This window comes from Polypterus senegalus, chromosome 8 (genome assembly GCF_016835505.1).
Source record: "Polypterus senegalus isolate Bchr_013 chromosome 8, ASM1683550v1, whole genome shotgun sequence".
NCBI classification, from domain to species: domain Eukaryota; kingdom Metazoa; phylum Chordata; class Cladistia; order Polypteriformes; family Polypteridae; genus Polypterus; species Polypterus senegalus.
Window position 1 is genome coordinate 59636302 of NC_053161.1, and position 22470 is coordinate 59658771.

The 22470-nt window shown below is 33.4% G+C and overlaps 1 protein-coding gene across 13 annotated transcripts in view; it reads right to left on the reverse strand.

Annotated features, from left to right (window-relative positions):
• Nucleotides 1–22470, reverse strand: part of cadps2 (Ca++-dependent secretion activator 2) — a 795011-nt gene that overhangs the window by 211697 nt on the left and 560844 nt on the right. For all 13 annotated transcript variants that reach the window (XM_039761141.1, XM_039761136.1, XM_039761130.1 and 10 more), the window contains exon 13: nt 15556–15743. In XM_039761141.1, coding sequence (XP_039617075.1) covers nt 15556–15743 — 188 coding nt within the window. The remainder of the gene's footprint in view (nt 1–15555; nt 15744–22470) is intronic.

Below are 22470 nucleotides of genomic sequence, written 5' to 3' on the forward strand. Positions count from 1 at the left end.
ACGCAGTCCTGAAGTGGAAGTGAGCAGATATGCTGCTTAACCCTCCTCCTAGCAAACATCCCGCTGTGAAACAAAGCCCTTTAAATCTTCAGTTACTCCACTCCACCTCATTTATTCTACAAGAGTGGGCCAGCAGGGGAAATATTGTACAAAGGTCTCTTGAACTTTAATGGTTTCTTACACATCAGTGATCAGCTGCTTTGCTGAACACGTATGCTCAGCACCAGTTTCAAACAGGCTGATAGTGCTTGGGCTAGAAGATGGAAGGAAAGTAGATTGAAATCAGGCTAAAGTAACCATGTTTTCCTTACCTTATATCATGCAAAGGAGATAAATCTGAACTAGAAGGATCAGCGATTAAAATGGCTTTAAATAGGTGTACAATGACGGTATACTAGAAGCCAAGCCAAATAACCATAAGTAGTTGTGGTTGCAAATAATATAGTATAACTGATCTTTTTCTTCTTTTTAAGTGATTATTTTCCCCCTGTGAGTTTCCTCTGCTAAATGGCCTTGATAATATTTTACTGTTATAAAAAAAAAGACTTGCCAAAAGATTTAGACTTTTCATAAAATCTAGCACAAGACAAAAAGCTATTTTCCAAGTTCATTGCAAAAGTTAAGGTTAAAAATATCTGTAACATCCTTGATATGCTAGATTATTATTTTAAACAAAACTGGTGGCCTTGATATTTCAAGGGGATGCAAGTAACTTGAACATTTCTAGTGTCAGAAATACAGTGTAATGAAACACTTTGGCTACTTACTACTGACAATACCCTTATAACAGGAAATAAAAATAAAATTATAGTGCAATTGAACAAGGAGTTTTAACTCCCTGACCATGTTAAAAAGTTAATTTACCTACAGGGCAATATTTTCAAAAGTTATATTTTTGGCTAAACACAAAATGACAAATTCATACTTTTAAAAAGACTTCTAAGGATGGGGCCACAGCTGTTATAGCTGATGGCTGACATGGACCCAAGTTCAATTGCTGGACCAAAAACAAAACTCAGTCTGTTGTTTCCATACCCTCCCCATTCACAAAGTAGTTGTCTCCTTCTTGTTCCCCACATCTCAAACATGTAATTGGTGACTCTAAATTGACCTGTTATGAGTGATGGTGTGTGTGTGTGCCCCTTTCCAAGTGCTGCCATGTTTAGGGTTCACTTCTGCATTGACATTAATTCTGTTAGGATACATTCTGGCTTATCAGAAAAGGAAAAAATCCACAAAAACGATGGACAGATGGAAACGTTTTCAGCAAAACATAATTCATAGGCAATAAACTACATACTGCACTGATTTACTCATCCATTCTATTTTTATTTATTGACTTGTAATTGTTACATTTTATGTACATTTTCTCTTTAGAAATGACAATTCTCTGATATTTTTAAATTCTTGCTAAAGTGTAACAAATATATTTATTTACATCTTTCCACTCACTTTTTATTGATAACTTACCCTTTCTTTTATTTGTGCATGAAACATTTACAATAATCCCAAGTGGCACATGCCAGCAGTCAGTAGTTTGTTCTTGCTGTGAGATTCACGTAATTTGGCTCCGTGACAAAATACGTACAGAAATTTTAGAAAATTAAGTGGAAAATGCAGCTTTCAAACATTTCATGGTGCAAGCTAATTTTCTCAGAGTCTGTTTCACTGTAACCTACTAGGATGGCCTTCATGTAATCTTTACAGTACAAAAATAGAAAATGCAGGTTCCTGTTCCTTTCATGATTTTTCTTTTTTACCACACCCAGCTACATGAAAATGGAAAATAAAAAAAATCTTGCTGCATTTATGTTTTATTTGTATTGCTTATAAACTTTCTATTTTCTTCTTTTGGTGGATTTTGCAATTTTATAGTTTTAATTTTATTTTGTATTATTTTATAAATATAATTTGCAATTCAGAAACTTCTTGGTAAGTACAATTGTGTTTAATTCAAAAAATGTACTAATAAGTGGCATGGTGTTTGCTCCCATACTTACTACTACTAATATACAAAAGAAAATACTGTTTTGCCACACAATAGAGGTGTTTTTGTAACATGTTGGCTTTTGAAAAGACTTTTTATTTTTGTTTCATGGTTTTATCCACAAAGTATGGGTATCAAGGTAGATTTCTGAACTTAAACAGCTGTATACAGCTTCCATCTGTGAATTCATTAGTTTTATACGTATGCTAGGAAAGGTAAATGGTTTATAGGATGTTGTGCTGAAGTATAAGTAGAAAGTGATAAAGGATTTCAAATCACACCTCCATGCTGTACACTTGGTATTAACCTTTTTTTCCCCATTTTTCAATTTTCTCAAAGTATAGCACATAGTGATCAACTGCAAATGTGAGAAAGGCTGCTGCTTTCTGTTCGTGGATGGCTGAAGCTAATAAGTAGTTCAAATAATTATCTGCTATAATGATTTGAACATAAACAGTATATGTAACAGGTTATCATTTGGGTACATAGTTTCCATTTCAGCTGGAAATTTCTCAGTGTGATCATAGGAAGAAATACAGTCATGGTATATACACTATAGGAAAGCTAGTGATGTTTAATTTTATTAAAAGTTGGAAATAAATCATTAACCTTTACAGATATAAACTCAGTTGGGTTGTAATAGCACAATCTTATGTTAAGATACATTCTAATGCCTTACTGATATAGTTCTGTGGAATAAATCAGTATGCGTTGGTCTAGATCAGGGGTTCTTAACCGGGGGTATCCATACCCCTTGGGGGTATGGGAACCAAATGCTGGGAGTATGGGACTTGATCTCTGGGTACTGGAATTTATTTTATTTAATGTATTAATTTATACTTGAGTAGTACGTGAATGGAATGTGATAGAATCTTCGAGAACATTCGACATTTCCTGCAAATGCTTGTGTTTAATTTTACACGTGTGTATTTACTGCAACTTTAATTTAAAATTTAATAAATGTAATTTTACTGAACAAGCGTGTATTTACTTGTTTATTAGCAATGTACATATCTCGAAGACTCTAGAAGTGTGTTTTGCATTGTATATAAAGGTGGCGACTGCGCGCCGCCATTCCTTCTGTATTTGACTACCGTTGTGTACATAGTGCTTTTTGCAGTTTTTCTATTTTAATTTTGCAGATTTTCTGCAAAATGTCATCTGTCAAAAAACGGAAGTGTGAATGATTTATATGTTGGTTTAGGCTTCACCTGTGTGACAGAATGAGATGGAACTGAAAGACCCCAATGCATGATTTGCAATTTGGTAATGAGCAATGGATATGTTAAGCCATCAGGACTGAGGAAACATCTTGAAAGCAAACACAGTAATCATGTTGGTACATCAATTGATGCTTTTAATTTGACAAGAGTTTGTTATGATCAGAAAGCAACTCTTTCATTATATGGGTTTGATGCTCCTGGAAAACCTTTTTTGGAAGCCTCCTACAAAGTTTTGCACATGATTGTTAAAGAAAAGAAGCCCCACACAACTAGGGAGACCCTCGGAAACCTTGTGCACTAGAGATGGCAAAAATCATGCTGGGAGAGGATGCCGTGAAACAATTGAGTCAGGTGTCCTTGTCCAACGACACTGTACACCAGAGAATTAAAGACATGAGTCAGGACAAAATTTTCCAAAGTTGTCAGCGAGATTAAACAAAGTCCTGCAAAAATCAGCAAGCAGATCGATGAATCAACTGACGTTTCAAACCATAGTCAATTTCTTGTATTTGTACGCTATGTACATAAAAAGAACATCAAGGAAGAGTTTTTATTCTGTGAACAACTCAAAACAACAAACAAAGCAGTTGACGTATTCAAGCTGATCCAATCGTTCTTTGATCGCCATGAGTTGGCATGCGATTAGATTGGGTCTATTTGTACAGATGGAGCTCCTACCATAATAGGCAAAAAATCTGGATTCATTGCTATGCTCAACGAGAAAGCTCCACATGTGTTCTGTACACACTGTGTTCTACATCGCCAAGCTCTGGTATCCAAAACATTGCCAAAAAACTTAAAGCAGTGATGAGAATACTTATGCAAACAGTCAACTTTATTCGTGGACGTGCATTAAACCATTGATTATTTCAAAAAATTCTGTGATGAAGTTGGAGTGGAACACAGTGTGTTACTGTACCACACAGAGGTATGTTGGCTGAGTGGAAACCTGGCAAACTTTCCAATCCTTGACAATATCCTTATTGGAGATGGTAAAATACTACCTGTAGAAATACTTCAAGAAGTCCAAAGTCATTTGGAAGTTCTAGTACAAAATTTGAAGGTTACTTTCCAGATATTGATGATCTTAGCATGGAATCTGTTTGGATACAAAACCCTTTCTCATTTGATATATCGAGATTGAGTGATAACGATTCAGCAAAGGATGATTTCATTGACTTCCAAGAAGACCCAAGAATAAAAGCTAATTTCGAAAGGGCTGGGATGGATGTCAAGCAGTTTTGGTGTGAGCAAATCCCAGTTTACCCAAGCCTGGCAATGAGGGCAATGAATGTTTTGGTTCCCTTCACCACTACGTATCTCAGTGAAACAGGATTCTCTGCATAATTAAATCTGAAATCAAAGTGAAGAAATCGACTTGATGTGTCAGATGACATGCGAGTAGCTTTGTCCATAACTGTACTCCGATTCCATGCTTTGATTGCAGAAAAACAACAGCAAATATCTCACTACATTAGTGAAAGTCTGTGTTATGTGGTCGAAATATTGAAAAAACTTGCACATTTAAGTTTGTTTTCTTCTTTTCTGTTATACTCAACTGTAAGAAGTAAAACTATTGGTTTATAATCTGAAACAGGTGAATCAAAGTTATATTGTAAAATAGTTGTAGCTGTTTGTATATTTGTAATTTTTTAATTTTGCTTTTTGTAAATAAATATGATAAAGTTATCAATGTTTATGTTCATGTTCTGTTCCTAGCTAACCATATCTAAAGTACAGTAAATTCAAGCTGTTGACATATTTGGAAATCATACTGGCAACTAATATAAGGAATGGTGATGATTGTTTCGACAGTCAAATAAAGGGGAGTATGGGACCATACTGGACAATCCATTGGGGGTCTGGAACCATCAAAAGTTTAAGAACCCCTGACCTAGATAATGAAGATTATTATCATATCAAACCACGGACGAGCGCTTTCAGGAATATTTGGTGAATAACTAGAATATCATCTGAAAATTCAGATTTTTGTTTTATGTATATACCATTTTTTGAAATATGTCATTTTAATTTCAGTGTTTTTTCTTCACTTACTGCATTTTTAAAATAGATTAATTCTTCATGTGATCTTAACATACATGATCCCTATTTCTAGTTGGAATTAGTTTGTTAAAATGCCTTTACGTTTTGTATTATGAATTCTCAGAAACTACCTAAAAGACAAAAAATAAGCAAAAAGTACATTAAATTTAGTACTAACTACAAGCATGAACACTGTTAAGTATGTTAGAGCTTTCCTTTAAACCATGTATTATATTTAAAATTTCTAAAAATGTTAAAGTACAAAATCTGTTTAAATATTTGGTTTGTTTTAATTTAAAATACATTAACTTAGATAAGTAAATGCATACTCATGTAATGTTAACCTTGGGGGGTGACTCAGTCAGATTGGAATGACCAACTGCTGTGATAAGTGAGTTGCCTTCTCATTCAAGAGGCTATATAATACATTTGGGTGTAAAATAAAATAATACTAGGCCATTAAATAAAGACTACTAAACATTCAAGTCAGATACAAAGCTTGTGAACTCTGAAACCGATGAGTTCAACAATATCCGTTAAAAAATCTTATGTCAAAGGCAGGCAAGAAACCTGTCTGATCCTTTCAGGTATACTAGATATTAGGTGCCCTCAACGCAATGTCAAACACATAATGACAACAATGTTTAAGAACATTTCAACTTCATGAGCAAATGTCAGGACTGCAGAATCAGGAGATGAGCTAAACAATTGTGTCATATTCCTTCTCTGCATTACACGTGCCAGATGAAACAGAAGAGAGTTGTAAGTACCTAAAGTGACAAGTGAGAAAGGTGTTCTCAGAGACTGTCATTCTACACTTCTATTCCACTCAGTTGCTTTCTGGGATCTGTCACTTTACTCAACTGGTAGGCCATCAGTGCAGCAACAAGGCTGTCAAGTCAAATGCTCAGATTTACCATTGTGTTATACCAAGAAAAAGAAAATAAAATTGTCAAGGTGCAACATTCTTCAAAATGATATTACATATAGAAAGAGAGAGGAAAAAAACTCTTTGCACTGTATTAGTTTACAGTAAAACAATGATACCAAGGTCACAATTTCACTTAGCCTGGGGTGTGATTTCAGTTACAATCCAAAGAAAAATAAACGGATAACAGATTTGAAAAACAAATACATACAAAAAGGAGAGTGACAGGATGCATTGCCATCTATACAAAGCAACAACATCATGGAATATATAGGATTAAAGAAAAAGAAGTTAAAGCCATTAGGCAAAAGTGTTAATTATAAATTTAGTACCCATTACTGTATATATTTAGATGTGTATATTGATGTACATGGTTAACATTTCACAAGCATAAAATAAAACCTACTGAGCAGGTACATGCACTTTATAACATACTACACTGATATAAATACTTGATTAGAATTTAAAGAAATTTAAAATCAGAAAATTACTTTAAAAATTATAAACATAATTAAATCCTTAAGTTATCTTGTGGTTGAACAGTATGGCTCCAGGTAGAGAGGTCTTCATCATAACAGGTAACAAGCAATTTAAAAAAAAACTATGGCACAATGAAAATAGGTGAAGGGGCAAGAGTAACAGATACAGAGGTTACTAACAAGACAGATGAGAAAACTCAAGAACACTTATACACCTCTCTAAGCTCAGGCTTTCAAAAATGTACCCAGGATTGAATTCTATCTGTGATAGATGCAAACAAGTTCTACTATTTCATACCATACGTTTTAATTTTGTCCTCGAGTCAGATTACTGTATTTTTCTAAAACTGTCGGAGGCCTTTGATATTTTGATAGACTCTCATGCTTTTACTGGTCACTTTGAGATGGTCACTGATGGTATGTCCTGCATGAATCACACTTCTTTTGAAGCTCTGTTTGTTATATATTTAGCTTGTGACCTATACTTATTTAAGAAACCATGCATCATCTTTTTGTATGTCTTCTTGACTATATTATCCACCATATTATGAAAAGAGAAAAAAAGAACATTTACTCATTGAAGAACAGCCTGGGTATATAGCTGCCTGCACACAGCTTTTTTCAATCCACAGTGCAATCTTACAGAAGATCTTTGCACTTTCCCTTCAGCTGCTTGTGGTTCCTACTATGTAAGTTTTGGGGAAGAAAGTAGGAGAGTTTTAATAAGAATACTAAAAATGTAGAAAAGTACTATTGGATATTACATAAATTATATAATATTGTCATGGTTTACTTCTGCAAAAACTTAGTAAGAAGATTACTATGATGAATTGAAAGAAGTGATACATAATTCCATCTTTCAGCCATCTTCACAGATAGCTTATTCAAAGTCAAACTTTGAATAGGTCTTTTGTATAGTGAACATAACATTTAACTATATCTGACCTGCTACCTTAAATTGTATGTGTTATATTGATACATCAAAAGCCAAAAAAAAAAGGCAAAAATCAATGAGAAAAAAAGTACATACAAAAATGTCTATAAAGAATGTCTTTCAGCATAACTCTGCATTATAACTTTTGAACAAAAAACTATGGCTAATATTTACATAAAAAATAATTTGCTGTATCAAAAAGAGGCAATATTTTACAACTGCTATAAGGACTGCAATGGTAAATATATGTTTCTCTTTTTATATCTTGAAAGTAAAATATATGGAATTAGTCAAAAACAAATATTAAGACATTTCATCAATTCCACGTACAATGTCTGAATAATATAGTGCAAAGATAGAACTTGAAATTATTAAATGTATATACAGTAAAACCCCAAATTAACACTCAAATATTTAGCAATTTCCTGTATTTAGCTTTTCTTTAGATGATACAGTTGAAAGTACAAAAGTCATTTATTGTTAGATTCACACTGCAATTCAAATTAATTTAGCATGTTATCCAAATGTGATACTAGTTTGTTTAGATTATCTATCTTTAATGTATCCTATGTACTCGTATGTAAAATGAAAAACAACAATTTCTAGCTGTTGCTCAGGGCACAGTTGCAGAAGTCATATCTGTACATGGAAACCTATGTACCTTAAACAGGAGCCTGGACTGGTGGGAGAGAGATGTCAAAGATTTGGATACAAAACAGTGATTTGTAAATAAATTCTGAAAAGTTATTGTATTGCTGATCTCTCTTCTCTAAAAATATCAGATCTGAGTCATATGTAAGTGAAAAATGGGAATTGAACTGTAGTGTAAATATAGCCTTATTTTCTTTGCAAAAATGAAACACAAGGTTGTACATCCAGCATAGTAAACTCGTTTTAACAATGGTGCTGTTGTTCTCAGCATTGTGGGTGCATTCATTAAAAGCAGTAATAATCTGACAAAACAAAAAGTACATATTTGAACTAGATCTAACAAAAATAACTGCAGTTAAAATATAAACAAAGTCAACTCAGACATGTACTAATGGGGTTCTGATAAATCAGACACATTTTTTAATTCAACAGTGTCCTTGCACCAGCATTTATCATTTCCCTTGTAAAATGCTAAATGGAGATTCTACTGTATATTTAAATGTTTACCACTTCCCCACAAAAAGAAATGCACTGGCTATGTTGCCGTCCCCATTAAGATATCATAGGGACAAATACTATACAATTTAGGGACAAATACTATATTTTTTATTTTTCTGGGTACAATATTAAATCATTAAAATCACAAAATGAGCACACAGGAATGAACCTGATGTATTTCTTCCTTGTCGTGGTGCTGTTACACTCTCACTATAACTCTTAAATAATGTGAGTCTGAGCTTTCAGAGGCTTTTTATGAATTTGAAAAATAGGAATTTTATTAAAATAACTTTTGAGTAATAAGAAATATACTTTATTGACATAATGCAGCAATTTGGTAACCCAGGCATTTTCCATCCACCTCTGTACATATCCATGTGCCAGCCAGTTATTGTATCCAACAACTTAAAAACTGAACACACATTTCAAGTCAACTGCAAACTTAGCCAATCTGGAAATGTAGTCCTGAGCTTGGACTGAAAAGGATTTCTATTACAGTTCACTATTTAAAATATTCTATACTAGCTGTGCTACTCAGCTTTCATAATACAATGGGCATCAGTTATAGTGCTGTTGGTTAATTTGGTGTAGCAGAATCATTATGTAACTAACCAAGTACTTTTCTGTATATAATATCTATATATATATATATATATATATATTTTTTTAACTAAGGGATAATATTATTGGCAGGCAGTATGCTGCAGTGGTTAAGGCTTTGAACCTAGAACTTCAAACCCTGAATTTGTGAGTTTAAATCCTACATGGTACAGACATTGTGAGTCCATGTGCACACCTTCCTGTGCTCTAGTAGGAAAACACAAAAAAATGTTAGCAATTGTACCTCAAATGTTATAAGTAACCTTAGAAAAAGACATCAGTTAAACAATAAGTAATACAGTGGAACCCGAAGTCATTTCCCCCATAGGATCGTATGTTAATACAATTAATCCATTCCAGACCGTACGAACTGTATGTAAATATATTTTTTTTAAGATTTTTAAGCACAAAAATAGTTAATTATACCATAGAATTCACAGTGTAATAGTAAACTAAATATAAAAACATTGAATAAAACTGGGAAAACCTTGAACAGAGAAAACTAACATTCCAAGAGTTCACGCATAGCCTTACGAACTGCTCGCTGTAAACACTTCTTTAAACGAGTTTTAAACACAGGGAAAAAATGAACATTTGAAAAATCCTTAATTTATACAAAAACTAACCATAAACAACAAAGAAAACTAACCTTGCATGAGTCGAGTTCTGGCATGAAGGAAGTGAGCAGGAAGCTGGGTGGAGAGGAGATTACAGTATTGAGGTAAAGTCTCTCTGTGCGATGCACATCTGACCGAGAACAATGTACTGTACAGGGAGAGACTGAATATGTACGTAAATCACTGGCGCGTACGAACCGGAAGGGAAACGAAATAGAGAACAAAGAGTTCACAGCGAATGCACAGGGAGAGACTGAACACGCGCTGAAATCATCGGCGCGCAACGGGAAACTGGCTTGTTCATCACCCGAGTGTGTGGTCGTGAACAGATGCAAAAGTTTGGCAAACGTTTTAATCGTAACCCGATTTGTATGTGTTCCGAGACGTTCATGACCCAAGGTTCCACTGTACGAATATTATTAGGTTGCTGCTTACTCTTGAACATGCTATACACAATTGGCAATGAGTAAAACATTCCTGCATTAGATCAAATCCTGCTTTTTTATGCATTTCCTAGTGACTTGGCTTTTGTTGATGGTCATTGCAAAACACAATTTTTTCAGGAAAGTATATTTTTTAAAATGAATGTACAGTATATGCAAAGCAGTGCTTGAAGTGGATAAAGATACACGCCAGTATCCTATGTGTTACACTGATGCATTAACATGAAGCCATAAGCATTTCGTCTTTAGAAATACAAGCGCCACTACCTAAGATCTACAGTATGTTCTCCCCATGGAGTCTGCATTTTGTGGGGGGAATGGGGTATGTTGGGTCGGATTCTCTGGTAATGTTGCAAGCACCTGTATTGAAGGGAAAGTCAGGTTGTCAACTGTGATACCCGGGGGCTGGTGGTCAATGGAGCGGAATTGATAACCAAGATGAGAGCCAGTAGTCAACAGCAATAAACAGTGCTTGCTAACAACTAAGCATTACATTTTCCTTGAGTGTTGCAGAATTTTTTCTTTCTATTTCACAAAGTGATCATCTCTTTTTTCTTGTCCAGGATGCTACCCCTTCTGTAATTGTCTGTCCGCCCTATTGGTTATAGTGGCGATATTCACATACATGAGTCAGGCAGTCAATCAACACTGAATTATATATTCATTTTTAAAATTGTGAAAATGAATATATAGTAAAATGCCAAGCAGTGAATCATAGGAAAAAGGTAAGAGCAGGTTAATAGGCTGACAGTGAAAATATTCTAATGGACGATACTATACATGAGGGACAGAGATATGCTAATAGCCTTTGAACAGTTTCAGTGCCTTTATGCTGTAAAGAGGATTACAAGAAGATTTGCACCTGAGTATACAGTTAAAGAAAGGAACATCGTGATAGTAGTACAGATAATAGCACTGTGACATGTACTTCAGCGAAATTCTTTTTTGCATGTTTGATATCACAGAACTGTATTTTATTTGATAGAAAACAAGAATCAACATACTTGCTATATCCCTTCCTACTGTTTCCGTGTATGAAGCATATTTTACTAGCAGTGCAGTAATTTCAGTGAATCATTTTGAACATTTTTAAACAGCTAACTAATCTGAAACTGATACCACAGTTGTTAAATTACAGCTATAATTACAACATCAAAACTCATGCTAACAACAATGGAAAAACATTGTAAAAAAGTGGTGAAGAAATTGAGGGAAATATGGAAAATGGTTGCCAGGCCCTCAGTTAAATGGTGCTGACACATGGGATTAGCTTGGTTCTTTTCTCCCTGACTGCATGTTGAACTTTATTTTTTTTCATTTTCTGAAAGGCTAACCCTCCAAAAAAAAGAGAGATTGTTTAAAAATGTTAATGGACTTTTATCTTTTAATTTGTTGTAGACATATTTAAATATAAGCAGCATGGTGGTAGCTGCTGCTATCTCATACTTCCAAGGATCTTTAACTGGTGGGTTCACAGTACATGTTCACTGCCCAGTGGACATCCTGTTTTATTGTTGGCCTTGTCAGTGTTTATGTCCAGAATTGGTTCATACACTGACCTTAATGATGCAAGGATTGGATTTCCTCTTACACAGCACTAGTGGGTTCAGTAAACAAAGTCTTAAAATATGTTTCTGGATATCCATTAATGGAGCAACAGTGAAGCAAAAAGAGTAACAGTATTTTATAAGTTTATGTAGTGAATGGGTCAGATTGTCTATGATAACCCAACACACTGTTAACGCAGTATTTACTTCCAAAATAGCTGATTTTTATTTAGTGGGAAATATTATGAATATTGCTTGCTTTGGTGCTTTACATGCTTCAACGTTCACTTAAAATGGGTGTAGGCCATAAACAAACAATGGATGAGGTGACAGCCCTTTGTCAGGATTACTAATGCACATCCATATACTCACAGCTCACCCAACATGCATATCTTAAAAATATGGGTTGAAAACCTGAGTACCCAGGGAAAACTCACACAGAGCAAGCTAGGAATACAAAAGGTGAAATGTTTTTAATAGAGGATTCATAGTAATCACATTATACAACATACTCTTTATCAGTGTAATGAAATTCAGGAAACAACAGACAATATTTTCATTATTATCTGGAAGCTCAATTTTTTGCTTCAGCCATGCTAAACCTATGTAATTACACCTGTGTACTAGCATACTGTCAAAAGGTTAAAATTCTCCTTCCCATTCTCACTTATCCTCCATGAAGGGTTTTTAAGCCAGCAATTTTCCACCACTCAAAAAAACTTCATGGGTGTTTCTGCTACAAATATACAATGTACAGTATAAAGAATATGGCCACTGCCCACCGAAAGTCCTTTAGTTTGATATCTACATACTTATTAGAGATTTTTTTTAACCTCTTGTATAATTTGACCATGATTCATTGGGATCAAAAGTATTAGTGCTAGTAGATATGCTGCTGCTGCAAGGTCACTAATAAATTCTAACAAATCATTATTAATTTAGAAATCCGTGCTGAGGTTGGTTGGGAAAGGTGAAAAAAAAAGTCTTCATATGAATCATTTGAAAATGACCAGTACAACTGTGTGAAAGACTTTTTTTTTCCACATGTCTTCACCCGATTACACTAAAGTACCAATTTGCCAAATGTGTAGAATCCTTTTCAAAGACACTTGAATTAAACATTTCACCCACAATTACTATCTGAGTTTTATTTTTCTTTAATTATAAAAACTCAAAGCCTTTTTCATGTGTAGCAGTGCAATTATTATTTATATTATTTTTAAAGATCCACTCACTGAGCACAAGGTCATTATCACCTATGTGTTTATATATGCTTTTGTACTAATACTAATAACCTGGATAGCTGTTAGAATGTTTTATGCTTTCTTCACTCTCAGAGTTAATTGAACTGGTCTGTAATTGGTTTCTACTTGTATACTCCTCTGTTTAAATTAGAGTTTAATAATAATTGCTAATAAATGATCCACAGTGCTTTGAAGGTTTTATTGTAGAACACAAGCAGATGGGCTAGTAAAAGGACCCGAGGCTGAAAAATGAATGACACTTGGCATGTGTCACATGACTCAAAAAAGAATGCTAACTGAAAGAAGGCGTCATTGTATTTTACTGGTACAAAGACCTGAACCAAGACTTAAGAAGAATTCAATCTGTGAGCACAGAGAAATGAAAAGAAAATAGAGAAAAAAAATGAAACATATATATACACACACACATATATATATTCACTTTACACACAGAATATTCACTGAAAACACTATTACACAAGCACACTCAGAAAAACAAATAAAAAAATAAATTAAACATTTTACTGTGAACATTAAAGCTGAATGAGAGACTAAACTGGGCTCTACGTTATGCTTCTCGCGTATTTCTTATTCAGTCTGAGACATGTATTAAATAACTGTCGACTGCCATGTATTCTCTTGCCAGCATGTTTTCTGTTTATGATACTTTTAAAATGCCATGGTTTAAAAATGTACATTAAAATTAAAGTTCACATATTCTGTAACATGTATAGAAACTGAACAGCTAAGAAATACAGTAAAATATCCATAATTGGTTAACAAAATGTATGTTCATTGCAAATATTTAATTATTATTTTAAAAGGATTTTATCTTGAAATAAATGTATACAACTCTCTGCTGACTGGCAGGCACAGTGAATCTTTGAGAGCATGTGTCTGAGTGTGTCCTATGATGGACTGACACCTCTTGCCTTATTTCTGATGGTAACTGGAATGCATATACCCCTCTGTGATTTTAAACTGTGTTCAGCATGTTTGATAATAAATGAATGGATTTTTTATTTTTGTGAAATCAAAAATATACAGTTACTCAACAAACACTGCTATAATTAACACATTGTGATAATACACATTCTCTGCATATATATACTGTATATATATTATATATATTATACATACTAGGTGGATATTGGACAACTTTATTTTATTGTTTTATTATCACAGAAATTGCTGTGAAACCCTAGGCTAAATGCCATTTTATCCTCATACAAGATTTATTTAATATACTGTGAAATAGCTTTCTTTTTTCAAATCTGCCTTGAAATACATACTAAATGAATAAGTGAATTCTGGAAGAGTTTTGTGAGGATAAGTTGGATTAAGTTGTGTTGGGATGTTTTAACATAGAACTAAACTGCCATCTGTGTAAGGTCTACAGGAACAGTAACAAAAAGAAGAAAAAAAAGATTGCTAACGAGAATTCAGTCCTTTTGCTTATTCTTGTTCGGCAAAGAATATTCCAAGCCACTTTTGTTAGTATAACATAAATGAAAATGAAGGACAGCACAAGCAGAAGAAGACTGCAAGATGAGTATTTTACAATTAAATTCTAAAGGCTTTGTGGAAAAAGCTAACACAATTTGGTAGAACCCAGCCTTCTGATTTTAATTATTTTTAGATTAAGAGAAATTAATTCATGAACTGAGCCCAGTTTTACTACCCACCTATTCAGTTCAGGGTTGTGTAGAGGCCAAGGTATCAAAATAAACACAACTGTACAATTAGTCTAGTCTTCTTAAAATAAAGTAACAATTTCTAAGAACACTCAGAAACAGCAGTGTATCTACTGTTTATTATTTCAGGTTTATATTTTAAGTGATTTCACCAGTAAAACTATTAAAAAAAGGGCAATTTTTATTTATTGTAATACAGCATTTTTCTGAGGAATACAATAATGCATTGTTACATTAACCTAAATATTGAGTATAAAAATGATATCATATTCTTGGTTAACTATTGACTTGCAAATTATTAAGTGCTCAGATACAAATATCATTCATATGTTTGTTACTTTGAATATTTAAAAGTTGGTTTTAAAATTGCCTCATTAAGTTGAGGAAAGGAGCTCTTTATTCCACATTCAAAATGGCTAATGCTCCATTCTATAGTTTACTAAGAATGGATTAAAACACAAACAAACAAACTATAGCCTGAAAGAATTATACAATATATTCAGAAGAAAAGAATTCTGAGAGATTGCTTTGCATTCCCCTTTACCAGTTACTTAAGCCAAAAGTAAAATACCTACACAATGGTGCAGATTTAGTGACAAATAAAAGGTAAACCAATTCCCTGAATGTAAGAGATTAATTTGAAGTGGTTGTTTAGATATTAAGTTACCTGTTGCCATGAACATGAGAGGCACAGAATGCAAAACTGTAATGAAGCAAGGTTGGGTCAATCACAGCACTGTTCTCAGCATACTCAATCAGCTCCTTGAGATATGAGAGGTGACGGTGACAGCCTCGTACTCCATAGCGGGCACAATATTCATCCAGCACAAACACCTGGCCAGGGCTAAACCACCCCTAGACAAAAGCAGCAAACATTTTGTTAGGAACTTTCTTTCTTTTCTTTTTTTTTTGATTAAAACATGCCAGAATTTATTTGCTTATTTTTAGCAATAACCAACAAAAAAAAAGATCATTGGATTTTTAAGAGTGCAATTATTAATGACAATATAATTTAAATTAGAAAGTGTGAAGAAATTTTGATTGGTAGCATGCAGGTTGCGAAATGTCACTAATTTATTATCATCACATTTCATTTCTTAAGATTACCAGAAGCTGAAGATCATTATACTACTTAACAGTACCATTTAATTTCACTGTTACATTTCATTTTATTTCACATGGCCTTCCACAAAAGTGCCAGCAAAAAAGCAATTTTTTAGATCTTTAGTTCTGCTGAATTTGATGTAAGAACCATGCGGTATTTTTCATTTTGCCTTCAAAATATAAGCCCTTTACTTACCAAATTTGTGTACATAGCAATTTAAAAGTGCATCAAGAAACTGACTTTGCCTGTTGTTAATGGCAATTTGTCACAAGCCATATGCTTATTTAAATTTAGATCAAATGTCTATGTGAGGTTTATTTATTATATATCACAACTACCCATGATACTAAATATGTTGGACTTTTTTCTTGAATTTACACTTAAAGCTTCATCATCAAAAACATTCTATTTTCTGCTTATAGCTTGTAAAATATAAAGTCTGGCACAAGTTTCACTTTAATTTCAGAGACAAAATGTAATGCTTTTTGTTTTCATTTTTGAGCATCTGTTCAATATATAGTTTAGTGTGGAGGCAAGAATGAGTAAATATTTTTATTCTGGTGGGCAAAGCTTTTTATATTGACGGCACAGATGATAGTGCTACACTATGTTCAATCAGACACTATTAAATATGGGATAGGTTATTAGTGATCCTGTAAAGAAAACAATTATTTATTTTCTCTACTTGTTTACTGTTCAGACTGGAGCAGGTGAATGATTATTTAAAATATAAAATATGCTAACTACAGGTAAGTATTATTCTTTTGAAGTTTAATATGAACACTTTCTTTCACCACAGAACTTTCCTTTGCAACTGTTATAGCTTTTTATTCTTCTGCAAAGATGTCAGTGGAGTTAAAACAAAAGAAGGAGTAAACAAAAAGAAAAAAACCAAATTCACAAAACAAAAAAGTATTTGTGCAATAAAAATGTTTGTAGAAAGAAGATTCAGATTTGAAGCTTTTGGTTCATGGTTTACTTTGATATGAGGAGAAACAAATATTGAACAATTCTTTAAGTATATGATAAATATTCATATATTCTAATCAAGAAATAAACATATAAATATTCATATAAAGTAACATAAAAAAAGTGTATTAACTCAAATAATAAATGAATAAAAGGAACAATTTAGTTATAATTAATGTGAGAATACAGTCTATTACTGCCAATATTAGAAAGACCAATAGTCAAAGTATATATAATGGAATGTAAAACAATACATTTGCTTTTATTGTGGGTCACCTTCAATATACTGTATGAAGAACTATAATTCAATCATCAATTTTATCATGCTCAAAATCTAATTTTAACAAAGCCTCACCCAAGTATATTGTGTTTATTAGTTGATCTCAAAATGTGTATATCCAAAACATAATATCATCAGTCATCTAAACACAATTAACTGCCAATTAGCTTGACTATATAACCAGTCGGAAGTGAGCTTCCTGAAAGCATTGTAGTAGGACTAAAAACATCATGAATTCCATTTTAAGACTGATTGTTATTTTACAAATATTTCCCAAAACTCAGTGAAAGTCAATAGCACATGAAATATTTCTTAATCAATGGGCTCTCGAACCTGTTCATTAATCAATAAATGCCTCTTAAATCACCTACCACTTGCAAAAACCTTATTGACAAACAAAGGTCAACAGACTGAGCACATGAAATTCAGATCATGACAATTTCTTGGAAATTCAGAATATTAAGATTTATACTTCACTAGATGTTATCATTTTCACACATGCCTGTTGACACATGTAACTAACACCCACCGGCTGAAGATCAATACAACACAGCATTAGTGAACCTGCAGTGTGGTTTAATAAAATATAGCTTTATGGAAAATATGGTTTGGCTGTCTTCATAAATTGTCAGGTGGCATTATATTTTCACATCAACTGTGGTATGCATCACTACCACTTGCCTACTAATTGTAAGACTATGTTTTCAATTAATTTAATGTGAAGTTATTCCCTTAATTCCTCCTCTGAATAAAATGGAAACTGTGTTACTTGCCCTCTCTTGTTCTTTAATTACACTGCTTGTTCGTTGGCAAGACATGAAAGGTGTTGCCATTTTTTATACATCAGAGCATGACTTAGGTTTGCAATGTACAAGCACTTATTCAATCAATAATCTTATTCCACTCTTGATTCTTCATGCCATTGGAAATGCTGCCATATGCTTCAGTAAGCACCTCGGTTGTTGTCAATCTCATTAAAAAGAACGTGTCTGCCACTTACTTTGTGCACATCTAATGAAAAAAGTATCAATTGTTTGCCTACATTTATGCTTTTTCTTAATTTGATATTCAATTATCCTCTCACATTTACTTTTAACAACTTTATTTTATTCCACTGAAGGACCACAAATGACATCATATAATCAAAGTGTTTTCATTTGATAGTTTTAAAAATCAACTTGTGATAATTTTGGTAAATGACTTCAAGAACATGGTTAACAAAGAAGTGCTCATTCAAAAACAGTCAATTAATAAGTGTTTTTGGAAGCACTCAAAAATGTAGCATACATTTCTTGTCAATCTTGAGGATTCATCATATTCAGGAGACTCAATCTAGAACTATTACCCTGTTAATTAATTATTTTTAAAGTGCTAAACTGTCTTATATAAAAAAACACAAGTAAATATTACACCCAGATAAAGTGCCACAATTAATTATCATTTAGAAATCAATACAAAATCTAAATTTATGTATATTTCCTTACTCAATGTAAGCTTCTCTTTCAGGATGATTAATGTAAATAATATTTAAGTTGCATGAGCAACAGGTGGAAGGTCTTTATTAACATCAGATGTACACTTTGCCATTTGCAAGAGAATATGTGTATCTATTTGCCGTCCTGCAATACTGGGTTCCATATGTAAACTGTAGGAAAAATAAAGGCAAATGAAAATGTAGCCTTTGCAGTGCATTACATGTTTTTTAAATATACATGAAATATTTTATAAAGAAAAATTGTATTCATTATTTGAGAAGTAAAATGTTGTCATTTAAGAATTTGTTTCAGGTTATAACTCTTTAACTTACAATCCTTAACACAAACAGCATCCAATTAAAAAATAAACACAGCAGATGGTGGAATGGACAGCTTTATGAGGTGTAAAATGTAAACAAATATAAATGGATTTACTTTGGCATGTCTGAGTTACTGAATGACATTCAAAGGCCGTCGTAGCATTGTTAAAAATGAAAGGATCAGTGGTGGTAATAATTATAATTATAAACTTTTATTTATTTTCAATCTGTTTTATTACCACAGCAGACCTATTATCATGCGATACTAAATTTATCGTTATTTATTTGTATATGCTCTTCAGTATGAAAATTTCCTTAAAGGTTTGGTATTGGTCAATCCAACTGGAATTTCCCAGACACAAACTTTAGAGAAAATACTAGCTGTCAATAAAGTTGTGGGAAATTCTTAAAACCATCAAAAGAGCCAGACTCATTTTATAGATAACATAAACTGAAGTAAAAATGACAATAAGTAGTGCTAAAGTTACCAAAAACACTTGTGTTTTATGTTTTTGTTTTTCAACATCTGCAGCAAAAATTATCAAGGGCTATAATGTGTAATCATTTTTCGTTTCCATTCACCATTTATTTTCTAAATACAGTTTATGGTCATGTGAGTCTTCTTGAACTAATGTTGAATACATTATCCTTTGCTCATTTTCACAAAATGTTTAAACTAGGCAAATGTTTCCCCTTTCCAGAAGCTTTAAAACAGACTGTCCTCAATATAAATAAATGACTTGTTATACATGTTTAATTCAAATACATGCAAAAATCCCATTTAAACTTAATTTAGTCCTATGAAAAACAAAATAATTCAAACTTAGTTTACAATGGTTAATACAACATGAACAAAATTAATGACTCTCTTTTCTGTGTGTTAATTTAGGTTAAGACGTTTGACTAGAGTTACTCAAGCTTATTTTAACTGCTCAATCTTGAAACAGACTATTTGTTAAACCAGATTACTACATATTAATTGAACACAGTTCATATTTGTAGACTGCAGGCTGCATCAGTTTGTAGAAATAGCCATCTGATGCTCTAAGCCCTCCGTCATACACGGTTCACTCTGGGCATCTTGTAATTCATGAAATAACATAAGTGATTGAGAGAATGAGACACTGACCCATCGTTGTAAAAGTCAAGTCAATATTATATAATATAATATTCAAACATAATAGTATATTCAAGAAAAAGAAAAATCCTCCAACACTATATACAAGGGTGAGAATAAGCACCCAACTTACCCGATCAGCTACTCGCTGTATGCTCTACCCTGACTCCCCAATATTGCTCTTCCAGGAAGAAGAGCAGAATAGTCAAACACAGCTGAAATACAACCATTTAATTTCAAACCACCTGGTTCTATTTGGTCACAGGACTGCTGTAAACCATCTGACAAACCCAAGGAGTTGTGCCTTACTGGAGGCCTATTCACACTTAAAGAAACCCATTTAACGATGCCAATCATTCATTCTTCTAATTACTACTCGTAAACTTGAGATTCAAAACTGAAGTAGTAGTAGTCATCGTAGTAGCAGCATTATTAAGCCTAGTCAGGGAACACAATGAAACACAAAAATTTAAAGGACCAGAAGGTGAAAAAAATGAAAAAGAGCGTTATTCTTAAATAGCTTCAGTTTAAAACCAGAAAAACAATCAACAAAATCATCAAGGCTCAATACACAAACCAGAAACAATGGGTCTCATTCATTAAACATGCACAAAACAAATTTGTTCATAAAAGAATTCAAAGAGAGAAAATTCAGTATTTATCAATATTTTAGTAAGGACCGTCTGTTTCTTAAAATGAACAGATCTTACGCATGCTCAGGACCAAGTGTAGTGCATGGGTAAATAATAAAAAGCATGATTATAGGAATATTTGCATAAGACACACTTTAAACAAACAAAATAAAATAAATACTGTATAAATAAGTGAATTATAAATTACAAGATATCACATACTTCAATAAAATCTCAGTGAAATCAGCTGCTATTTTCATTATTATTCAGCAACACAGGTGTCTTAGTTTGTTTCCCAGTAAACACATCACACAGGTCTGTACCTAATTAGCGTATTTTCCAATAAAAGGGCATCGATTTCAACCTGATTTGACTGAATGTAACAATGGCTGGTCTCGCACTACTGCATGATTTGGCCCACGGCTCACTGAGTCGAGAACCGCTGGGAAATGAGCCTATGTGTGAGAGTGATGAATGGTTTATTAGTCGTTGTACACTGAGGTGCATACTACCTGCAGTACTTAATGGCATATTAATGCTAATGTGGGATTATATCCCATTCTCATATGGTGGGGAAAGGCAAGTGGAAGTTAGTCGAAAGTTTTTTGAGCTGGCCAACCTACCCAGAGTAATTGGTGCAATAGACTGCACACACATATGCAACAAAGCTCCATTTAGTGATGTGTTTGCATATGTGAATAGAAAACACTTCCTTTCTAACAACGTGTAGCTTATATGTGATGCAAAGTGTGCGCTGCTCAGCATCGTTGCCTGATGGCCTGGTGGTACACAGTACAATTTCACTCTGCAGAACAGTTCTGTTGGCTTTTGTCTGGAACAAGAAGCTGTACAGGCTGGCCGGCTTTCTCCTAAAGTTTAATTTTTATTTTTTTGAGCGATATAAATAGTCTGTTTATTCACAGAGTGAACAAGGTTTACTCATTGAAGACATGGCTTATAACACCTCAAAATAACCCACAGATGGCACAGGAATGGGCTTAAAATAATGCGCATGCAACAGTGTGGGCTGTTATCAAGCGCACCAATGGAAGTTTAAGGGCATGATGGCTGTGCATGGATACAAAGGGTGGCACTCTTTTCTATTCACTTGCAAAGGTGTGCAAAATAATATTAGCCTGCTGTTTTACAAAATATAGAAATGAATGAGGGATGTCCGCTGCCTAATATACTAAATGATCCTGATCCACAGCCAATGCTTGAAGAGCCAGCTGATGAAGACCCCAAAGCAGCAGGAATTATGATACATCACCAAATAATACAACTCTGAGGTAAAGATGTATTAGTGTATTAAAAATGCCGAAAATACAAAGTTAACTGTGTATTTGGTAAATTACTTAGCATTTGGCACCATTTTGTAACACTCTGCGTAATTCACTATGACTATTGCTTATTTATTTCAAACTCGTTTGTGTGTCTTTCAGAGTGGAGTACATTCCATTGACTAAGAAATGGACAGTTTTTCCGTCTTCTTCTCTGGTGTGCAGGTTCCTGAGCATGTACAATGTTGGAAATCTCAAGTGAAGTCTCCACATGGCAAGCGGAATCCCCCTCCTCATAAACACAATAATGAATAAATTATAGTTTCAGCTTATCATTGTTACTGAATGAAACAAGTCCTTACAATACACATTTGATGGCCATGCTATCTCCTTCGGGAATAATA